The following is a 20,996-nucleotide window of genomic DNA, read 5'->3' on the forward strand; positions in this document are numbered from 1 at the left end:
ACTTCCAGGTTTTCCCCCATAAAACAGAGGGTGGGACTGCATTCATCCTGCTAATGATGAAAGCCGAGCTTTCCACTTCATCCTCTGGGCACAGGAGCTGTTTATGGAGAAGGAAACATTAGGAGACGCCAGTTTGAAATGAAAAGCACAGGCTGACACCTCGGACATCCTCTGGCAACTCCTGCACCTCGCTTTTTGTGCCCCTTTTGAGGCTGGCAGGGGGCACTGGTGACCCCAGCAGGACACAGGGTTTGTTACCAGGTGATTTTTTGGGTTGTTTTGCTGCCTGTCTGAGCAATGCCTGTCAGGAGGATGAGGTCACAGCTCGGCTGTCAGCTCTCCCCGGGAGGGATCAGCTGCAGAAACCCCCGGGCTGCTGCTTTGGGCATTGTTTTCCCAGTTTTGCCCACAGCACAGATCCCACCCCTGGTGATGTTTCGGCTGCTGAGACAGCCCTGCAGGCGCAGCCAGGCCCTTCTTGTGCCCAGCAGTGTCACAGGCAAGGCACAGCCCGGTCCTGATGCCATCCTGGGGCTGCCCTCTCTCCCTGGGGCTGCCCTGCACCCCTGGGGCTGCCCCCCTATCCTGGGGTGCCTTCTGTCCTGGGGCACCATGCATCCCTGGGGTTACCTTACCCCTTGACGTTCCCCCCCTCACACAGCCCCCCAAATAATCAGGCTAGCTCAGAGATCAGAGGCTGTGAGGGGAGGAATATCAGGAGATGGCAAAGATTTCCAAATCAGGATCTTACCCCGAGATAAGTTGGTTCAGCTCTCTTTATTCTGTGTTGTCCATGTGGAGAGTGGGGCAAAAGAGAACGAACAGGAAATGTCAGGGGTCTATATAGGTTTTGGACAGGGTGGGCTTCCCTGGCTCTCCACTAACCCCGTAGGGGCAGAAAGGAGGGTCTAGGGGTTATCTTGATCAGAGTCACAGGGTCCCAGGGAAGGGGGCACAGAGTGCCCATGAGCTCACTGTAACACTCCCTCCCCAGGGCTGCCTTCCCTCCCTGGGCTGCCCTCTATCCTGGGGTGCCATGGATCCCTGGGCCTGTCCTGCAACCCTGGAGCTGCCCTCTATCCCAGTGTGCCCTCTATCCTGGTGTGCCCTGCATCTCTGGGGCTGCCCTCCTTCCCTGGAGCTGCTCTCCTGCCCTGGAGCTGCCCTCCCTCCCCGGGGCTTCCCTCCATCCCTGGGGCTTCCCCTCTATCCTGGGGTACCCTCCATCCCCGGGCTTCCCCTCCATCCCTGGGGTACTCTTCATCCCTGGGGCTGCCCCTCCATCCCTGGGGTGTTCTTCATCCCTGGGGCTGCCCCTCTATCCTGGGGCTGCCCTCCCTCCCTGCCCCGTGCTCAGCCCACCCCTCAGCCTGCCCCTCACTGCCTTCCCTGACCCCTTCTGCCTCACAAACCCCTGCCCTTTGTGAGATGGCTCTCTGGGGATGGTGGGATTCGATCAAAGGTTTGACTTGATGTTCTTGGAGGTCTTTTCCAGCCTTAATTGATTCTACAATTCTCTGATTCTTTGATTCTCTGATCCCTTTTCCTTGCCTCCCTCCCTGTTCCCCGCTCTCCGCAGCCTCCTCCTGTCGCCATAACAACGAGCAGCAGCCCGGGTGGCCGTGCCAGCCCTTCCAGCTCCGACAGCTCCTCCCGGGAGCCCCAAGCCCCAAACCATCCGGCCGAGGTGGGGAGGAGCCCCGGGCTGTGTCCCCTCTCTCACACTGTCCCCAGCGGGGCTGGGAACACGGGGCACAGGAGGAGCTGTCCCTGGCTGCTCTGCGCAGCACATCCCAGCTTTCCCTCCTCCTCCTCCTCCTCCTCCTCCTCCTTCTCCCAGCTCCCTAGGGACCCAAATCCCTGTTCCTCTCTGCCCTCTCCTCAGTGGATCCAAATCTCCTCCAAATCCCTGGAGCCAATTCCTGATTCCTCTCTGCCCTCTCCTCAGTGGATCCCAAATCCCTGGATCCAAATTCCCGATTCCTCTCTGCCCTCTCTTCAGTGGATCCCAAATCCCTGGAGCCAATTCCCAATTCCTCTCAGCCCTCTACTTGTGGATCCCAAATCCCTGGAGCCAAATCCCCGTTCCTTTCATCCCTCTCCCCATAGATCCCAAATCCCTGAAGGCAGGACCCTGCTGCTCTCAGCCCTTTCCTAGGTGGAGCCCCAAATCCCTGGAGCCAAATCCCCGTTCCTCTCATCCCTCTCCTCAGTAGATCCCAAATCCCTGTTCCTCTCATCCCTCTCCTCAGTGGATCTCAAATCCCTGGAGCCAATTCCCAATTCCTCTCATCCCTCTCCTCGTGGATCCCAAATCCCTGGAGCCAGGTCCCTGCTGCCCCCAGCCCTCTCCCCAGTGGATCCCAAATCCCTGGAGCCAGGTCCCTGCTGCTCCCAGCCCTCTCCTCTGTGACACCCGCAGCGTGCAGCCCCCCAGGCACAGGCAGGTTTTTCTGGGGCCAAGGCGAGCAGGGCAGGAGCTGCCCAGGAGGATTTCCAGGTGAATAAAGGGAATTGATGGGCTGAGTGCAGCTCAGTTCTTTGGGAGGAGCAAGTGGAAGGGGGAAATTCCAGACTTTTTTATAATAATCCTATTTTTTTTCTCCTGAAGTTTGTGTCCAAGGCCAGGCTGGAGGAGGCTCTGAGCACGCTGCTGCAGTGGGATCTGTCCCTGCCCACAGCAGGGCTTGGAGCTGGGTAGTCTTTAAGGTCCTTTCCAACCAAAGCAGTCTGGAATTTTGGGAATTCAGCCTGGCCTCTGCAGACCATCCATTGCTCACGGCCTCAGCTCTGTGAGGTGGAAAACTGGGGAAAAAAGGAGGAAAAACTGGAAAAAAAATGCAATTATGGCATTTCCATGAGGGCAGCACTTCCCCTGCAGGGATGGGATGGCTGCAGCAGAACCAGGATTTATCCAGATGTGCCTCCAGCAACCTGGGAAATAAAACGGGAATTAAAGAGTGCCACTCATACACGTAGTGATATGTTGGGACTTTAAAATTTATTCCAACATGCTGTTTTTTTAAAAATATGCCCAGACCGAGCAGACAATCTGAGCTGTAGTAAAGGCAATATTATACTTGTAAAAACTTCTCATTCACAGTACAGATGTCATTTACAATAAGGGTCACAAACATCAAATACTGAGTATTTTTCTTTTTTTTTTGTTGTTTTTTTGTTTTCATGTTTTTTGTGTATTTTTTGTTCAGTTTTTTTGTTGTTTTTACATCAGACTGTGCTTTTTACCTGCATTTTTTTTGCACTGATATAACCATACAGACATTGCAAGATGCAAGTGTAGAAACTGGAGTTCAAATAAAATTACAGGCAAAACTACCAAATTCCATTGGACGCTGTACATATTTACAGTACCATTTTTTGGAATGTATTGCCATTTTAAGAACATATAGAAACTTTCTACAGACTATTCCACTTACAGAATACATACACCTTTTAGAAAAAAAGGCAAATATTTATCTTACATGAGACCATGTATATTAAATTTGCGTACACATTATTATTATTATTAATTATTATTATTAATTATTTTTTACATTACATTTACTAAAGTGATCGTAAGTGCCATCATATCTCAGTAATGAAAACAGATTGGTTTTATGCCATCAGGACTGATGTTTTTCTAGTTTTTTTTTTTTTCTCTTTTTTTTTTTTTTTGTAAATACCTCACAATATGGTTTTATTTGTAAATACTGTGCAATAGACAGAAATGTTAAAAGGAAAGGAAAGAAAAAAGCAGATGATGAACAGAGGAAAAGCAAGGAGAGCAAGGGAGGGCTAGATCAAATCCTGGAGGATTTTGCATGGAAATTGGGATAATTTGAATGACTTTTCTGAGGATATTGCTTGTTCAGGTGTTGTCCCTGTGGATTTTGGACAAAACCCGGGGCAGGGAAAGCTGCAGATTTGTTGGGGAGGGGGAAGCAGAGCCCCAGCCCTGGCAGGAAGGATTTGGGATTTCTGGGTGGGAATTCCGTGCCCTGCCCCAGGGCTGGGCTGGATTTGGGATCAGAGCAGGGCGTGGCACTGGTGGGACATTAGGGACACCAGGGCTGGGATGTCACCCCTTAGGAGCAGGTGAGGAACTGCATTTCCCAGTGGGAAGCTGGGAATTCACAGCTGTTTCATTATGGATTTGCTCCCCGCTACAGCTCCTGGGTATCCAGGCAAGGAGCTGGCAAGAATCCGAGCTGGCAGAGCTCTGCCCTGAGGATGGGGTGGTTTTGGGGAGCCCTCTCCTCATCCCGTGCTCTGCTCGGCCCTGCAAGACCCCGAGCTCAGTTTAGGAGCTAAACCCCTGCTGCAGCACAGAGGAGTTGCTGAAACTCCAGAGGTGCTCAAGATTGAGGTCCAAGAGCTTTCTGAGCTCTGGGTGTCAGTCCTGGTATGAAGAACATGGTCAGGGAGAGATTCCAGAGCTTGGGCCAAGTCCTCTGTGTGCAGGAGGATTTCTGGCTGCCAGAGCATCCCTGTGTGATCCAGCAGCCAGCCAAACAGCTCAGCAGGGAGGGAAATATCAGTGAAGATCATCAGTGAAATATCCCTGTGGGATTGGGGCTGATGGAGCAGCCACACCACAGAGGAGCAGCCAGGCCGTGTGCCCTCATGGATTATAAATTGGAGAAGCTCTGCCACGAGAAAAGCAATGGATTTATTTTATTTCCACCTGCTGCTGATCAGGGAGGGCTGGGCTCTGCTTTTCCATTTACATTATTAATACATTCTCCGGTAAATTATCCCACTAATTGCTCTGCAAAGCAACAGAGCCACCCTTGCGGCCCTTGTGGGAAGCAAAAAGGGATTTCCCATCCCTGTTTTGCAGGCAGAACAGACATTCAGAGCGACAGGAAAAGCTGTGACCAGCAGGCAGCTTTCACCGAGGATGCCGCAGGGGGAGCAGAGGGGATCCGGCTGGGAAGGGATGGGAACAACCCCAACCCGATTAAACCCGGGAGTGACATTCCTGCGCTCCCCGGGCCAGAGGGACACATTTTGCCCAGGGCTGCCCGGAGCCGCCGTGCCCGCAGACAGAGATGCTGGTGCTGGTGCTGCGGGTCCCTCCCGCGGAGCTCTGAGCTGGCAGTGCGACCATTAGCCCTTAATTAGCAATTAGTTATTTTTTGGGGGCAGCCTTCTCGCCCCTTGGGTACAGCGTGAAGCACCATTTCACCCCAGCCACAGAAGCCAAACTGGGTTGGGACTCGGTTTTTGTGCCCATCTCCTGAGTTTGCGGCGGTCCCTGCCTGCCCCGCTCCGTGGCTGCCGGGGGTGGGGAAGGGATCCGGGCAGGGAATGTCCCCGGGAGCACCTCAGCCCTTTCCCAAACTCCTTTTCCTGTTTTTTTTTTTGGCCCTGGGTGAATGGATCTGGATGGCTACACACAAACTGCCCGGATGCTCCGCAGCTGAGATGCAGAAAGCTTCGAGCTGCTGGAAAAGCTTAAAAATCATGATAATGACAATAATAAACCCCCACAACAACGACAACAAAATCATCAGTAAACTAACGTTAAACTAACATAAAGACTTTGGGGTTTTCTTGGGCTTCCCCCCCCCGCCCCCCCGCCTCTTTCCACAAATGACAGAGGGGAAAAAAAAAATTTAAAAATCCGCACAAAGTTTAAATAGATTAAAGATTGAAATGCAGTTACAGAAAGAAGCTGAGCAGATTTGATCTAGCCCAAAACTCACGGCAAATGCACCAAAAAAAACAGACACAGCTGCTGCAGTATTTTTATGTACCACATATATATATATATATATGTGTGTGTGTGTGTGTGTGTGAAATTAAATACAAAAAGCTACCTTGGATCAAGTTAAGAGTGTGACAAGGGGCAAAAAGTGGCAGAAGTCAGGGAAATCGCTCGATTTCATGGATGGTTTCCAGGGATGCTCACACTCCACTCCCACTCGCCCTGGGATTAAGCGCGTATCAAGCACGCACTTAAAGCCTGGGGAGGGTTTGAGCTGTGCTCGAGAGCTCGAGTGAATGGAGCCGAGCTGCGGCCCCTGCTCCTGCCTCTGCCAACAGGAGCAGCTCCCGGGCTCGGGGCCAAAAAAGGGGGAGATGGGAAAAAGGAAAACTTGATAAAAGTGCTAATTAGGGGATAAATGGGTTCTGGACCTTGTTTTGGGTCAGTGTCACAGCCTTAATGGTATTTCCATGATATCTTTTTCTTTTTCTGTACTTAATTCCCTTTACAAGAAAAGAAAAGAGAAAAAAAAAAGAAAAAATGACAGATTATTTAAAAATTTCTATTCTTTGCCCGTGAAACGGGAACAGTTCATAGCTCATCAAGTCTGGCAAGGAAATATGTTCTCATTCAGGATTTTATTTGATTACTTTTATTTTTTTTTTGTATTTTTATTTTTTTTTAAAAAGTGTATTACGTACCCGATAAACTGGAACAGCTCTGAAAGAAGAAAGAACTGGTCCACTGGTTAAATATTTATATCTTTTTCTTTTTTTCTTTCTTTTTTTTTTTTTTTAATAATAAAAAAAAAAAAGAGGTTTGTACAGATTCCATCGACCAGAAAACCCTCTGAAGTAGTAAAGAACCTGCTGGGGCAAACGACTTGAAGCTTTGTGGTTTAAAAAGTTGTGACAGAGGAATGGCTCTGTCGGGGTCACTCTGGATTTGGTATCGGATTTATTGGCAGTTGAGGTCTTTGCTCTGCCAGGGACGCTCATCCCAAAAAATCTGCTCTGGAAAAAGCTGCTGCGCATGCATGACAAGCTGATTTTGCAAGCATTCACCATTCAGCAGCAAATTTTTATCTCCCAAAACCAGCCAAAAACGGGGCCCGTGCGCGCCAGAGGGGCTGGGCTGGGGATGTCCCGCGTCAGGAAATAAATAAAGGTGACAACAGGAGCCAGAGGCACCGAGAGCCCGGCAGAGGAACAAAGCCCTGAGCACTCCTGCACCCCTGGGGCTCCCAAAGCAGCCAGGAACAGCCTGGGGTGGGATGGGGTGGGATGGGATGGGATGGGATAAAGGGATGGGATGGGATGGGATGGGATGGGATGGGATGGGATGGGATGGGATGGGATGGGATGGGATGGGATGGGATGGGATGGGATGGGATGGGATGGGATGGGATGGGATGGGATGGGATGGGATGGGATGGGATGGGATGGGATGGGATGGGATGGGATGGGGTGGGATGGGATGGGATGGGGTGATGGGATGATGGGATGATGGGGTGGGGTGGAATAGGATGTGGGGGAGCTTGTCCACAACTCAGACATGCCGGAGGCAGAAAGGGTTCCAGGGCTGAGTTCCTCCCCCTCTGACACCAAGGGAGGGTTTGCAGAGGCTCCCCCAGCCCAGGGCTTGCTCAAGCACAGGCAGGGTTTTGCGGCGCTGCGGGAGGATTAAAGCAAAGCAAGCAGGAGGCTCGTCCAGCGAGAGACCCTTCCTGGCACGGGCTCTACATTCCATACATTCCTACCTTCTCGCAGGTAAATCTTTGAAGAAGAACCTTTTTTTTTTTTTTTTTAGTTTTTTTGACCTTTTTTTTTTTTTAGAAAAGTGCTTTGCTGGGTTCTGCAGGAGGGAGGGGTGCTCGCGGTTCGTTTTCCTCTTTTCGAGGGACAATTTCTCTCCCTGCACACAACAAACCTCCCCTGCTCAAGGAAGTGCTACTTTCAGTCACAAGGTCAGGGTAAACACGTTTTTTGAATGTAAAGCAGTTTCAACTGTTTAAAGCACAACCATAGGGATGCGAGGAATAAGAAAACAAAAAAAACCAAGCACTTTGCAAGAATTAAATAAAGCATGTAATAAATACAATTCATAAACTTCTGTACACAGGAGAAAGGGTTTGGAATTTTTCTTTTTCTTTTTTTTTTTTAATCATTTAATCAATATAAAAAAAGTTTTTTTTTTCTGTTTTGCTTTTGTTTTCAGTGCATCTTCTTCCTCTTTAAAATGCTTAACCCTTTCCTTTCTGCATCTCTCAGGCCCAGGATTACGCACACCTAAATGGCAAAAAAGACAAGGTCTAACAAACCCCCTTTCCAAAAAACTCTAAAAAAATATTCACAGCCTCAAACAGTTTTGTACATTTCAAGCAACAAAAGGTATAGAAAAAGGCACAAGTAACTGCATACATGTGGAGATAATACCAGACTGGGACAAAGAAAACCAGGAATTTTCCATGGGTTTGGTCATTCACTAGAGTGCTTCTTATGATTATACTAAAGGAAATAGTGTTGAAAATGTCTGTTGATTTTACAGAGGAAGCCTAAAGGTGGAACAGCTGGCGGAGGCTTAAGCGCTTCCCGCGTTTTCATCCACCTTTTTGTGAGTTTGACCTAAATCGGAGTGCTCTGGGTGTGGGCTGCTCCCGGAGAGGTTCCTGGGGCGCAGGGCCTGGGGGGGACCAGGGGGGGCTTCTGAGGGGCTGTCCCTGGCCAGCGAGGGGACGGCTGAGATGAAAGTGCAGGCTGGTTCCGAAGGGGTGCTCGAGCTGCCCGGCTGCTGCTTGCCCGTGGCTTTGGAGGGTTCCTCCCCGCCGGCCGAGGGCTCCGGACACGGCTCCTGGGGGGTGCTGGGGCTGCCTGGGGACACCGAGGGCCGCGGCCGCTCCGCTGGGCTGGGATCAGCCTCTGTCGCGAGCCTGTGCTCCTCCTGCTGCTGCTGGAGCTCGCTAGTCCTCGTCTTCTCCTCCGAGAAGCCACCACCCGCCGGCTCCGGGCACAGGGCGTGCGTGGAGACCTTGGCCGCGGGGGACGCGGACGCTGATGGCGGCTCTGGAGGGCTTTGGGGCTCCCCGTCGCTGGTGGCGGCCCGGCCGAGCTGGGCGAGGCTGCTGGCGGCGGAGAAGTGTCCGGCTTGGAGGGACAGCACGGGGCCGGGCACCAGGCTGGCGTGGGAGCTGGGCCTGGCCTGCACCATCTGGATGCCCCCGATGGGGATCATGGGGTACGGGGTCCTGGCGAGCTGCTGCGAGTGCAGCGGGAGGTGGCTGAAGACGTTCTCCTCCCCTCGGCCGGGAGAGTGGAGGTCGTGAGGGGCCTGCAGGGGCCGGGGGCACGCGGGCGGCGGCGTGCCGGGGCAGCAGGGCGGGCTGCGCGGGTCCGTCTTCTGCGCCAAGGGGGAAAAGAAGAGCCGGGTCAGCGTGACGCATGGGGACGGCCTCAGCAGCAGCAAGGCTCGCTGCAAGGATTGGGGTTAGGGGTTTATTCTCATTTCAGGGAGGTCGGTCAGCTCGGGGAGATGTGGAGCCCCACACCGTGAAGGCGAGGAGCAGCACAACCCACAGATTTCCCTTCTGGGACAAATGTGCCCATGGTGTGTTGGGGCACAGATCCAGGGATTTGGCTTAGGCCTGGATCATTATAAAATCAGAGGTATTTGGTTGGAAGGGACCTTTAAAGGTCATCTTGTCCAACCTCCTGCTGTGGGCTGGGACATCTTTAACTAGACCAGGTTGCTCCCAGTCCCATCCAACCTGGCCTTGGGCTCTTCCAGGGACTCCCCTGGACACCCTGTGCCAGGGCCTCCCCACCCTCTGCATAAAGAATTTCCTCCTGAACTCTAGTCTGGAGCTCCCCTCTTTTAGTTTAAAACCATCAGCCCTACCCTCAGAGCTGACTCTGGAACACTGGCAGAGCTGCCAGTGTTTGCTGCCAGCCGAGCTGCTTGGGATCCCTGTCGGTGCAGGGGTTCCTGAGAGCCCAGAATGAGGTTATTTCATTTATTTATTCATTCATTCATTTCCACTGTGCTTTCCTAAAGCAGGATTGCATCCTTCCAGCTGCTGAGTGCAAGGATGCTTCCAGTGAGAGGTGGCATCACCTCCAGCACACCCAGCAGTGGGTCCCCACCACCACCCTCATGGGGTGTTCTGTGCAAATCAAGCGTTCAGAGCCTACATTTTACCTTTTCCTCTTTCTCTCTCGGTGCTTCCCATAGTTTCCTAACGTACATCATGGAGAGATATGTGGCTAAACAGAAATGGATTAATTAGTGATGAGGTTATGACTAAATCCCTGCACAGGACTCCCCAGAAGAGGAAGCAACAGAAACTGAAATTAACTTTCAATTAAGATGGGGTTGGAGATGAAGTGTGAGGATCCACTGAAGGGCACATTTCTTTGTAGGATTATGGGGAATCATTCCCTGAGCTGGATCTCTGAGGACACAGCAGAGGAAAGCAGCAAAGGAGAACAGGAAAGAGAAAAAGGAAGAGCCACCAAAGGTAGTGCGTGTGGGTCAGCAGTGACCAGTCCAAACACTGCCAAATGTCACTTATCCACAGGAAGCCTTGGCTAAATCACTTCAGGGATGCTGGGAAAGCCCAAACAAATAACTCAGTGGCACAACAATCACCACGAGGAGAGACTGTCCTAAGCAAGGGTCAGTGGGAAGGGAGACGGTTGTGGTGAGACTTGGCAGTGAGGCTGGCACTGGAACTGAGCTAAGATCATCTTCAAGCTCTGTTTGGGACCTCTGGTCTTTCTGTCTCTTGTGGTCTTACCAGAATGTTAATTTTGCAATGAAAGCCTGGCTGTCCATCATGCTGATAAAGGGGAATTTTCCATTTAGGTTTTTGCTGTTGCTTTGGGGGCACACAGAGAAGTAACAGTCGTGGCTCTGGGTGCAGAAAATGAGCAGGAAAACAAAGCCAAAAGGTAAATGTGAACAAAGGAGATGAAAGGTGGCAATGGCTGACAAGCAGGATTTAAACCATTGTCTCCTACTGTGGATTTGGGAGCTGAGGGGATTTGCTCCAAGCAGAGGCAGTGGAAGTTATCCTGACAGAAGAGCTGAAGGATGAGGGTTTCCAGGGTCCTGGGATTCACCGCAAGAAGTGAAGTGACAGGAAAGGGAAACAGCATTAAAGGAAGCCAAGATTTGGTGCTAAAGTAAAGGAAAGTCTCTGAGAAGGTGAGGCAAAGACTCAGAGTGGAAGGGAGGAGGAAGGAGGCACCACAGGACAGAAGGTTAGCGTGGGCATGGAAGAAAGGTCTGGAGAAGCCCTGGCTCAGCATCTGGGGTGGCAGGGGTTCTGTGAAGGCCCCTCTCCCCCCAGGGCAGCCCCTGAGGGCTGGAGTCTCTCCCCACAGCAAGGGGATCTCATGTTCATCAGCACAGCTGAGAGCAGAGCCAGGCACTCCAGCAGGAATGGGAAATATTCCCCCACATCAATCTGCCTGCAGCTCTGGGAGGAACAGGCGATTTCCCTTTCCCGACAGCATTTGATTCGTCCAGCAGAGAGATAAAACAATGTTCTGGGCCCAGTGGGAAACCCCTCTCTGTGCTGAAGGGAGAAGTGAGATGAAATGAGAGCTGTCCAAACAGGCATTTCTCAGCAGCCCATCCAGCAGAGCTGGCTGTGGGTGGACACAGGGCTCAGCCAGGGCTGCTGCAGAGCTGACTCTGGTCACTGAGCACTGGGAAACAGGCACAGCTCCACCCCAGCCAGGGAAACCTCAGGGATGGGAATGAAATTCCCAGGAACAAAAAGACTCTTAGTGACAATTAATCATTAAGAGGGTGTCCTTGGTGATTTGTCCCAGCAGGACTGGCTGGCTCAGGAGTGGGAATAACCCCTTGGAGAAGGGATAACTTTATTTCTCTCCAACTGAGAAGGGCAGGACTCAAATGGGTGCAAAACCCACTGCTGTCCCCTGCTGTTCTCTGGGTCGCCTGTGACAGTGGCCACAGGGTCCCTGTGCACTTCTGCATCACAGCCTCCACCAAAAACCGTGTCAGAGACCTCCCTGTGGGGACCAGAGGGCAGCAGGGCACTGGACTTACCAGCTTGGACTCGTAGAGCTGTAAGTTTTTGCCAAAGAACCTGTGAGGTAGAGGCATCGAAGAGAATATCCCGGGCTGGGCTTGATATGAGCTTGGAACTTTGTCCTCCACTGATTTGCTAGTGCCAGGCAAGTCCTCCTTGCCAGGGGCTGGATACCTGGACAGCTCCAAGCAGCCTGGAGACAAGACTTTCTTCAGGGAGAAGTACCTCAGGGATGCCATCTCTCTGCTGGGCGACGAGTGCCTGGCAGGGGCCGCTTCTCCGTCTGGGGGGAGAGCTGCCCTCGGGGACAGCTCCCTCCGGGGGGACGGGCGCCTGCTGGGCGACAGCTCCAGCCTGGGGGACACACATCTCAGGGGAGAGCTCTCCCTGCGGGGAGACAGGCGCTGGCAGGGGGACAGCCCCCTCCCTGGGGACAGGCACCGCAGGGAGGGCGGCTCTGCCGTGGGGGAGAAGCGTTTGGGGGACGTTTCGTTTTTGGTCAGTAAGTGCTTCCTCGCTATCATTGCTCTGCTGCTGCCACCCCCTCTGCCGCACTCCTGGCTCGGGGACCACCTTTTCCTCGGGGAGGTGTCTTTGGAGGTGGACAGGTCCATGCCCAAGGACATCTGTGGCCTGGTGGCAGACTCTCTCTCAGCAGGAGCCAGGTGCTCGGTGGAGGTCAGAGCTGCTCTGTGGAGGCTCAAGAAGCTGTGGCACACAGCAACGTCGCTGCTGTCTGCTGACCACTTGGTCTCCAGCCCTGAGGAGGAGGAGGAGGCCTGCTGGCCTTCCCCTGCTTTTGGGCTGCTGGAAGCAGCTTCTGGAGCTGCGGATGTTTCGGTGCCTTCCTCCGGAGAAGACGGGGAGCCCCCTGAGGAGTGCAGCAGGGGGGTGCCGTGGTTGCCTTCCGGCAGCTTCGGCGCGGGCTCGTCTTGGCTCTCCTCTTCCTCCTCATCTTCCTCGTCCTCATTGTCGTCATCGTCGTCAGATTCCTCGAGGTCTGAAAACTGGTGTTCCTCGATGGGCTCAGATCCCTCCTGCCCCTCAGAGTCCTGGAAAAGGTCTTCACTGGTTCCTGGGGGCAAACAGAACAGAGAGTATAAAACACATATTCAGGGGCTATTTCTGTGCTAAATCTGCTCACCAAACACGTGTTAGGGCCTATGATTTAAATCTGCTCACCAAACACATGTAAGGGGCTATTTTTGAGTTAAATCTGCTCACCAAACACACATAAAGGGTTATTTTTGAGTTAAATCTGCTCACTAAACACATGTAAGGGGCAATTTTTGAGTTAAATCTGCTCACCAAACGCATGTAAGGGGCTATTTCTGTGCTAAATCTGCTCACCAAACACATGTAAGGGGCTATTTTTGAGTTAAATCTGCTCACCAAACACAGGTAAGGGGCTATTTTTGAGTTAAATCTGCTCACCAAACACAGGTAAGGGGCTATTTTTGAGTTAAATCTGCTCACCAAACACATGTAAGGGGCTATTTCTGTGCTAAATCTGCTCACCAAACACACATAAAGGGTTGTTTTTGAGTTAAATCTGCTCACCAAACACATGTTCAGGAGCTATTTCTGTGCTAAATCTGCTCACAAGCTCTAAGGGCACCAGAGGAAAGTGGATCTGGATGCTCCTAGATCTGATAATCTCCTGCTTTGAAGCTGCAGCCTTGCCCTCTCTGTCAGCTCCACTGCTGATGATCCCAGTAGATCCCAGTGAATCCCACTGTACCCCAGTTTCAGTTCCAGCTCTGCCAGCACATGCAACCCTCGGTCCCTGCTGGGCACCTGCCACACTCTTTATTTGCTCTAAAATGCAAAAAAACCACCCTTTAATAGATGAGAATAGCAGCACCTTCACCCTTCAGTGGGGTTTGATGATTATTTGTTACGATGGTGATTCCAGAATATCCCCAGCTGCCACCAGCTCCATGTGTTGGGCCTTTTCCTGCCTAGATTTCATGACAGATCATCATCAGCAAGGCAGGACTTTTGCTGAAAATTAAACAGGGTGGAAGGGACCTCTGTGGATTCTCCCTGGGTAGGATAAATTCCAGCTGCGGTTTGAGGACAGAGCGTCTGGGGCTTTGTAAATCAGAGCTTGCGGGCAGGGAGAAGGATAAAAAAAGTTAATTCTACAGGATTTTATGTATTTCTGCAGGTTAAAATACATCTCTGTGCTGCCTGAAGGGCCGGCAGGAGCTTTATGGGCTGGGTACTGTTATGAACAAAACAGCCTTGCTGGGACACTTGGCTTGAGCTAAGTACTGACAACGAAATATTAATTAGCTAATTGATCCTGGGAATCACCTACACCCACACCCACACTGCCATTCTAGGACTGGGATGCAAAATAGAGAGAGACCAGTGGAACCATGGGAGGGGGTTTTGGGGATGAAAACACCCCTAAATGGAAGGCTGGGCACAGAGGAGGGGGCTGGATGGGTGCGCTGGCTGGGGAAAAGGGAACCACATGAAATGTAAACTTTAAGGCATTTAGAGATTTTTGAAGAGCTAAGATTTTAGCTAGAAATAAGCCTTACTAGAGTTAATTAAAATAATAATAATAAATGAGTAGGCCTTGATGAAGTTAGGAGTTAGTAGTTAACTAATAACTGATTGCTTGTAGGCACAATGTTTAGTTAGCTGGGTTTATAATGAAGAATATAAATTGACAAAGAGCTTTTAGGAACATAAGACAATTGTGGGCCTCCTCTGTTCTGAAACCAACTGAAGACAAGGAATGGGAGTTCTACCAAGAGTTCATTTGTCACATTTGCATTGAAAAGGTAGAAAGGTCAGAACGAGGAAGACTTCATTGACTTCCTCATTTTGGGACCCCTCCCCATGAAAGGGACACAGACCCATTTCAAGGGACAAACTACGCATGCTGAATGGCTTTTGGAGCGATTAGCATATGAAGCGGGGAATGGGATGTACCAAAATTATGAATATTTGTATTCTGTATTTTGGGTATTCAATACTCTGCACACCTTCTCACCCTTCTGCTACCAGGAAAGCTCCAACAGCGGGGGCGAGCTCCGTGTCGAGCCCCCTGCCCAGCTGAGCTTTTTAATAAAGAGCTGAACATTAATAAAGGCACAGAGCCTGTTCATTACAGGTACAGAGCCGTCAGTGCTCAGAGGAAACCTGCAGTTCCCCAGCAGGGCCAGCCTGAGATGTCCGTCGGGACAGCCGCTGGATGTCACTGCAGCCCAGAGAACCGCACCGCGTCCCCTGCCCTGCCCCAGGGGGACCCGGAGGGGCCGGGACACCCCCGGAGATACTGGGACACCCCCGGAGATACTGGGACACACCCGGAGATACTGGGACACACCCAGAGATACTGGGACACCACCGGAGATACTGGGACACACACGGAGATACTGGGACACACCCGGAGATACTTGTGTGTGACATGTGTGTGACATGTGTGACACCTCTGTGTGACACCTCTGTGACACCTGTGTGTGACACCTGTGTGTGACACCTGTGAAACCTGTGTGTGACACCTGTGTGACACATGTGTGACACCGGTGACACCTGTGTGTGACACCTGTGTGTGACACCTGTGTGTGACATTTGTGTGACATCTGTGTGTGACACCTGTCTGTGACATGCATGTGGCACCATGTGTGACACCTGTGTGTGACACCTGTGTGTGACACTATGACACCTGCGTGTGACAGGTGTGTGTGACAGGTGTGTGTGACATCTGTGTGACATCTGTGTGTGACACCTGTGACACTTGTGTGTGACACATGTGTGACACCTGTGGGTGATACCTGTCTGTGACACCTGTGTGTGAAACCCGTGTGTGACATTTGTGTGTCATATCTTTGTGACACCTGTGTGTGACACGTGTGTATGACACCTGTGACATCTGCGTGACACCTGTGTGACACATGTGTGTGCTACCTGTGACACCTGTGTGTGACATCTGTGTGACAGCTCTGTGTGGCAGCTCTGTGTGGCACCTATGACACTTACGTGTGACAGCTGTGTGTGACCCCTGTGTGACCCCTGTGTGACCCCTGGCTGATTTGCAATGCCAGGCCCTTCAGGAAGCATTTGGCACCCCCGGGCTCATGGGTTTCCCCATGGCTGAGTGGCCAGGAAGAGTCTGCCTGAACTGCAAAGGGGAGCGGCTGCTCATCCTGCCTGGAAATGTCCCTGCACTGTCCCTGGGGGAGAGTCAGGGGTGGAAATGTCCCTGCACCATCCCTGGGTGTGAGCTCCAGGTGAAAATGTTCCTGCAGCAATCGCGGGGCACAGCCCTGGGTGGAAATGTCCCTGCACTGTCCCTGGGGCACAGCCCTGCCTGGAAATGTCCCTGCACTGTCCCTGGGGCAGAGTCACTGGTGAAAATGTTCCTGCACCCTCCCTGGGGCAGAACCCTGAGTGGAAATGTCCCTGCAGCGTCCCTGGGGCACAGCCCCACCTGGAAATGTCCCTGCACCCTCCCTGGGGCAGGGCCTGGAGTGGAAATGTTCCTGCAGCATCCCTGGGGCAGAGCTTGGGGTGGAAATGTCCCTGCACTGACCCTGTCCCATCCCTGGGGCCCAGCCCCACCCTAAAATGTCCCTGCACTCTCCCTGGGGCAGGACAGGAGTGGAAATGTCCCTGTCCCATCCCTGGGCAGAGCCGCCCCAGCAGGGCTCCCTGCAGAGGGATTCTGGCTGGCATTGTGAAATCCTCCTCGGTGACGGGGCTGCTGCACCCGGGATGTTTGCAAACTCCCAGAGGAGCTGAGCTCAGAACAAATATTATTCCAAAGTCCCAGCTGTAGGCTGAGCCGTGCATATTTCCTGCTTGGAACAGGAATGCGTTTCACCGGCAGAGCTGGGAGCCAGCGCCTGGCTCAGGTTTTGGAGCTGTCCTGGGCCTGCTGCTCTCCTTTCTCTCCTGGCTCCTCTCCTCAGCTGGGACAGACTGGGAATGCCAAATTTGCCCCATTCAGGGGTCAGGAGCAAAGGGAAAGTGAAGCCAGCCCCAAATTGAGGAGCTGTTTGCATTTGCCACCACAAATTCCAGCGAGGGAAACATCCCAGAGAGTCCTGGGACAGCCCCAGGGAGTTGCTTTGGCCTCCTGGCAGGATCCCTGCAGGCAGGGACAGAGCTCAGACCTGACCCAGGCTTCCAAAATTCATCCTGCTGAGCTCACGGGGAGAGAAAGAGCAGGGCAGGGAGAGAGGGAGGGATGGAGGGAGGAAGGAGAGAGGGAATTAGTGGGAATGTGTCCTGCTGACAGCTTTGTCTGAGGTTGCCTCTCATTCCATGTGTGTTATTTATTCTCCCCACTGGTACCACCCCACTGGGCCCAGCCCAGGCAGGAGTGAGGAATTATACTCCAATCTCCTTTTATAGTAACACCCCTTGCTTTCTGCTGCCCCTTAAATAGAAATACAAACAATCAAGTGAAATACAACTCCGGTTTAAAATAATCCAGGGAGTTTTGGGAACTGCTGCTCCCTCTCTGTCCGCCCCCAGAGGAAAGCACAGCAACCTTCCTGTGCTGCTTTGTGTCACGTGGAAACTGGAGCCTTTTTTATTATTATTATTTAATTAAAACAGCCCGTTTGGTTCTTGTTCTGAGCCTCTTTGCAAGGAAGAGAGAGGACACAGGGGAGGGTTCCTTGCAGCCCCTCACCCTGAGATCAGAGGCTGTGATCACAGCTGGGATCTCGAATTTCTCATGCACCTTTCTGCCATTCCTGTGTTATTTTCTCATCCATCCAAACAGCCCTGACCATTAGAGGACAAAATCCCATTTTCTGCCTATCTCCTGGGCTGCTGTATTTACCATTGACATTTGTGAGCAGTGGGGCTGTCTGCTGATGGAGCAGAACGTTCCCGCTCCCAGCAGAAGCCCAGTGTGGCTTTAGCGGGTGGGAGAGAAGCGGGGAGGGAGGAAAGGAGAGTTCCTGTGAGCCCATCCCTGCCCAGGGCACCTCTGTGCCCCCCTGAACAAACCCCAGCAGCGATGGAACGGGAAATGGAGCCGGGAAACGCCCCGGGGTGACACGCTGGGGACTTGCTGTGACTCCAACTGCCCCGGAGCGCTGGCACAGGTGTGAGAGCCCAGCAAGGCCAGGGACAGCCCGGGCAGGGAGGGACAGGGAACACTGCTGCCACACTGCCACTCACACCGTGCTGGCACATCCCTGTGCTGCCACACTGCCACTCACACTGTGGTGGCACATCCCTGTGGTGTCACACTGCCAGTCACACCGTGGTGGCACATCCCTGTGGTGTCACACTGCCACTCACAGTGTGCTGGCAAATCCCTGTGGTGCCACACTGCCACTCACACTGTGGTGGCACATCCCTATGGTGCCACACTGCCAGTCACACTGTGCTGGCACATCCCTGTGGTGTGACACTGCCACTCACACTGTGGTGGCACATCCCTGTGGTGTCACACTGCCACTGCCAGTCACACCATGGTGGCACATTCCTGTGGTGTCACACTGCCACTCACACTGTGGTGGCACATCCCTGTGGTGTCACACCGCCCACGGATGGCACACTGCCAGTGTGTCACTGCTGCTGTGTCGCTGCCCGTGTGTGACACTGTCCCAGTGTGACACTGTCCTGTGTGACACTGCCCTGTGTGACACTGCCTGTGTGTGACACTGCCCTGTGTGACACTGTGTGTGTGACACTGCCCTGTGTGTGACACTGCCCCTGTGTGTGACACTGCCCTGTGTGACACTGCCCTGTGTGACACTGCCTGTGTGACACTGCCTGTGTGTGACACTGCCCTGTGTGACACTGTGTGTGTGACACTGCCCTGTGTGTGACACTGCCCCTGTGTGACACTGCCTGTGTGACACTGCCCTGTGTGTGACACTGCCTGTGTGTGACACTGCCTGTGTGACACTGCCTGTGTGACACTGCCCTGTGTGACACTGCCTGTGTGACACTGCCCTGTGTGTGACACTGTCCTGTGTGTGACACTGCCCCTGTGTGACACTGCCTGTGTGTGACACTGCCTGTGTGTGACACTGCCCTGTGTGACACTGCCCTGTGTGACACTGCCTGTGTGTGACACTGCCCTGTGTGACACTGCCCTGTGTGACACTGCCTGTGTGACACTGCCCTGTGTGTGACACTGCCTGTGTGACACTGCCCTGTGTGTGACAATGCCTGTGTGCGACACTGCCCTGTGTGACACTGCCTGTGTGTGACACTGCCCTGTGTGTGACACTGCCTGTGTGACACTGCCTGTGTGTGACAATGCCTGTGTGTGACACTGCCTGTGTGACACTGCCTGTGTGACACTGCCCCTGTGTGTGACACTGCCCTGTGTGTGACACTGCCTGTGTGTGACACTGCCTGTGTGACACTGCCTGTGTGTGACACTGCCCTGTGTGTGACACTGCCCCTGTGTGTGACACTGCCTGGGGACACAGAATGTCCCTGCCCTTGGCATTCGGGCTCTGCCCCCTGGTCCTGCCCCTCTCTCAGCCCCGGGCAGGGCAGGGTTGGCTTTACCTTCCTCGGCTTCCAGCTCCACCAGTGAAGATACCAACACGCCCAGCTCCTGACATTTTTTGCTGTGGGCCTTTGACTTCATGTGTTTAGTCAGATTCCCTGAAAAGAAGCAGAAAATCCATTTTACTCAAATACGGCTCCTTTTCTCCCCCTTTCTTTTTCCCCCTCTTCTTTTTTTTGTTCCTTTTTTCATTCATAATTTTCCTCTTTTTTTTCTCTTTTGCATGCTCAGCAGCCACAAGTCAAAACCCTCTCTGAACCAGACAAAGGTCCCTGAGTGTCCCCAAGTACCTGCCCGCTGCAAATCCCCCGTGACACGAGGCCAGGTCCCCCCTTCCCTCCCTTTGCTGCTGCCCTGGGCTGCAGGACGAGGTGCTGGCAGGGCTGTGGCACTTTTGGGGGTTGTGCAGCCTGGAAAAACTGCTGGGGCACAATTTTGGGGCTGGGGGAAGAAAAGGCCTGGGCTGCTTTCTGCTGTCAGGATGCAGCTGATTAAAAATGGGAGGAAAGCAGGGATGGGAAACACATCCCAGTGTGGCATCATCATCATCCTCCACCCTCATCCCAACAGCCCCACCTGCCTGGAGGGGAGAAGATCCTCAGCACCACAGGGCAGAGAGGATTTACCCTGGAAATGTCCCAAAAGCAAGTGGATGTGGCACTTGGGGACACGGGGCAGTGGTGGTGGCCTTGGCAGCGCTGGGGAAGGGTTGGGCTGGACGATCCTGGAGGGCTTTTCCAGCTTTAATAATTTTATAATTCTACAATAAAATGAGGATTTGAGCTGCCAAGAAGAGGGGAAAACCCTACATTGCCATTTTCCCCAAAAAATAAGGGCTCAGGTGCTCTGGAAACATTCAAAAAACTGTGAATGTGGCACCTGGGGAAGAGGGGCAGCGGTGGCCTTGGCAGCGCTGGGGAAGGGTTGGACTGGATAATATTGGAGGGCCCTTCCAGCTTTAATGATTTTATAATTCTACTATAAAATGAGGATTTGAGGTGCCATATATTCCCATTTCCCCCCCAAAAGAATGGCTCAGGTGGCTTGGAAATGTTCCAAAAACCACGGATGGGGCACTTGGGGACACAGGGCAGTGGTGGTGGCCTCGGCAGTGCTGGGGAAGGGTTAGGCTGGACGATCCTGGAGGGCTTTTCCAGCTTTAATTATTTTATGAATTTACAATAAAATGAGGACTTGAGGTGCCATATATTCCCATTTTTCCCCAAAAGAATGGCTCAGGTGGCTTGGAAATGTTCCAAAAACGCATGGATGTGGCGCTTGGGGACACGGGGCAGTGGTGGTGACCTCAGCAGTGCTGGGGAAGGGTTGGGCTGGATGATCCTGGAGGGCTTTTCCAGCTTTAATGATTTTATAATTCTACAATAAAATGAGGATTTGAGCTGCCAAGAAGAGGGGAAAACCCTACATTGCCATTTTCCCCAAAAAAGAAGGGCTCAGGTGCTCTGGAAACATTCCAAAAACTGTGAATGTGGCACCTGGGGAAGAGGGGCAGCGGTGGCCTTGGCAGCGCTGGGGAAAGGTTGGACTGGACGATCCTGGAGGGCTTTTCCAGCTTTAATGATTTTATAATTCTACTATAAAATGAGGATTTGAGGTGCCATATATTCCCATTTCCCCCCAAAAGAATGGCTCAGGTGGCTTGGAAACATTCCAAAAACCATGGATGGGGCACTTGGGGACACGGGGCAGTGGTGGTGGCC

The 20,996-nt window shown here is 52.5% G+C and overlaps 1 protein-coding gene across 6 annotated transcripts in view; it reads right to left on the reverse strand.

Annotated features, from left to right (window-relative positions):
* Window positions 1-7,216: 7,216 nt before the first annotated feature.
* HIVEP3 (HIVEP zinc finger 3) overlaps window positions 7,217-20,996 on the reverse strand; it is a 280,416-nt gene continuing 266,636 nt past the window's right edge. For 5 of the 6 annotated variants that reach the window (XM_030290542.4, XM_072918044.1, XM_030290543.4 and 2 more), the window contains 3 exons: window positions 19,275-19,373; window positions 11,786-12,843; window positions 7,217-9,106 (listed from right to left, as the gene is read on the reverse strand). In XM_030290542.4, the coding sequence (XP_030146402.4) occupies window positions 8,291-9,106; window positions 11,786-12,843; window positions 19,275-19,373 (1,973 nt within the window). In that variant the 3' untranslated portion in view covers window positions 7,217-8,290. Of the gene's footprint in view, window positions 9,107-9,904; window positions 9,970-11,785; window positions 12,844-19,274; window positions 19,374-20,996 lie in introns of all 6 variants that reach the window. The other variant, XM_072918046.1, reaches the window with a different exon arrangement.

Source organism: Taeniopygia guttata, chromosome 23 (assembly GCF_048771995.1).
Source record: "Taeniopygia guttata chromosome 23, bTaeGut7.mat, whole genome shotgun sequence".
Taxonomy (NCBI): Eukaryota; Metazoa; Chordata; class Aves; order Passeriformes; family Estrildidae; genus Taeniopygia; species Taeniopygia guttata.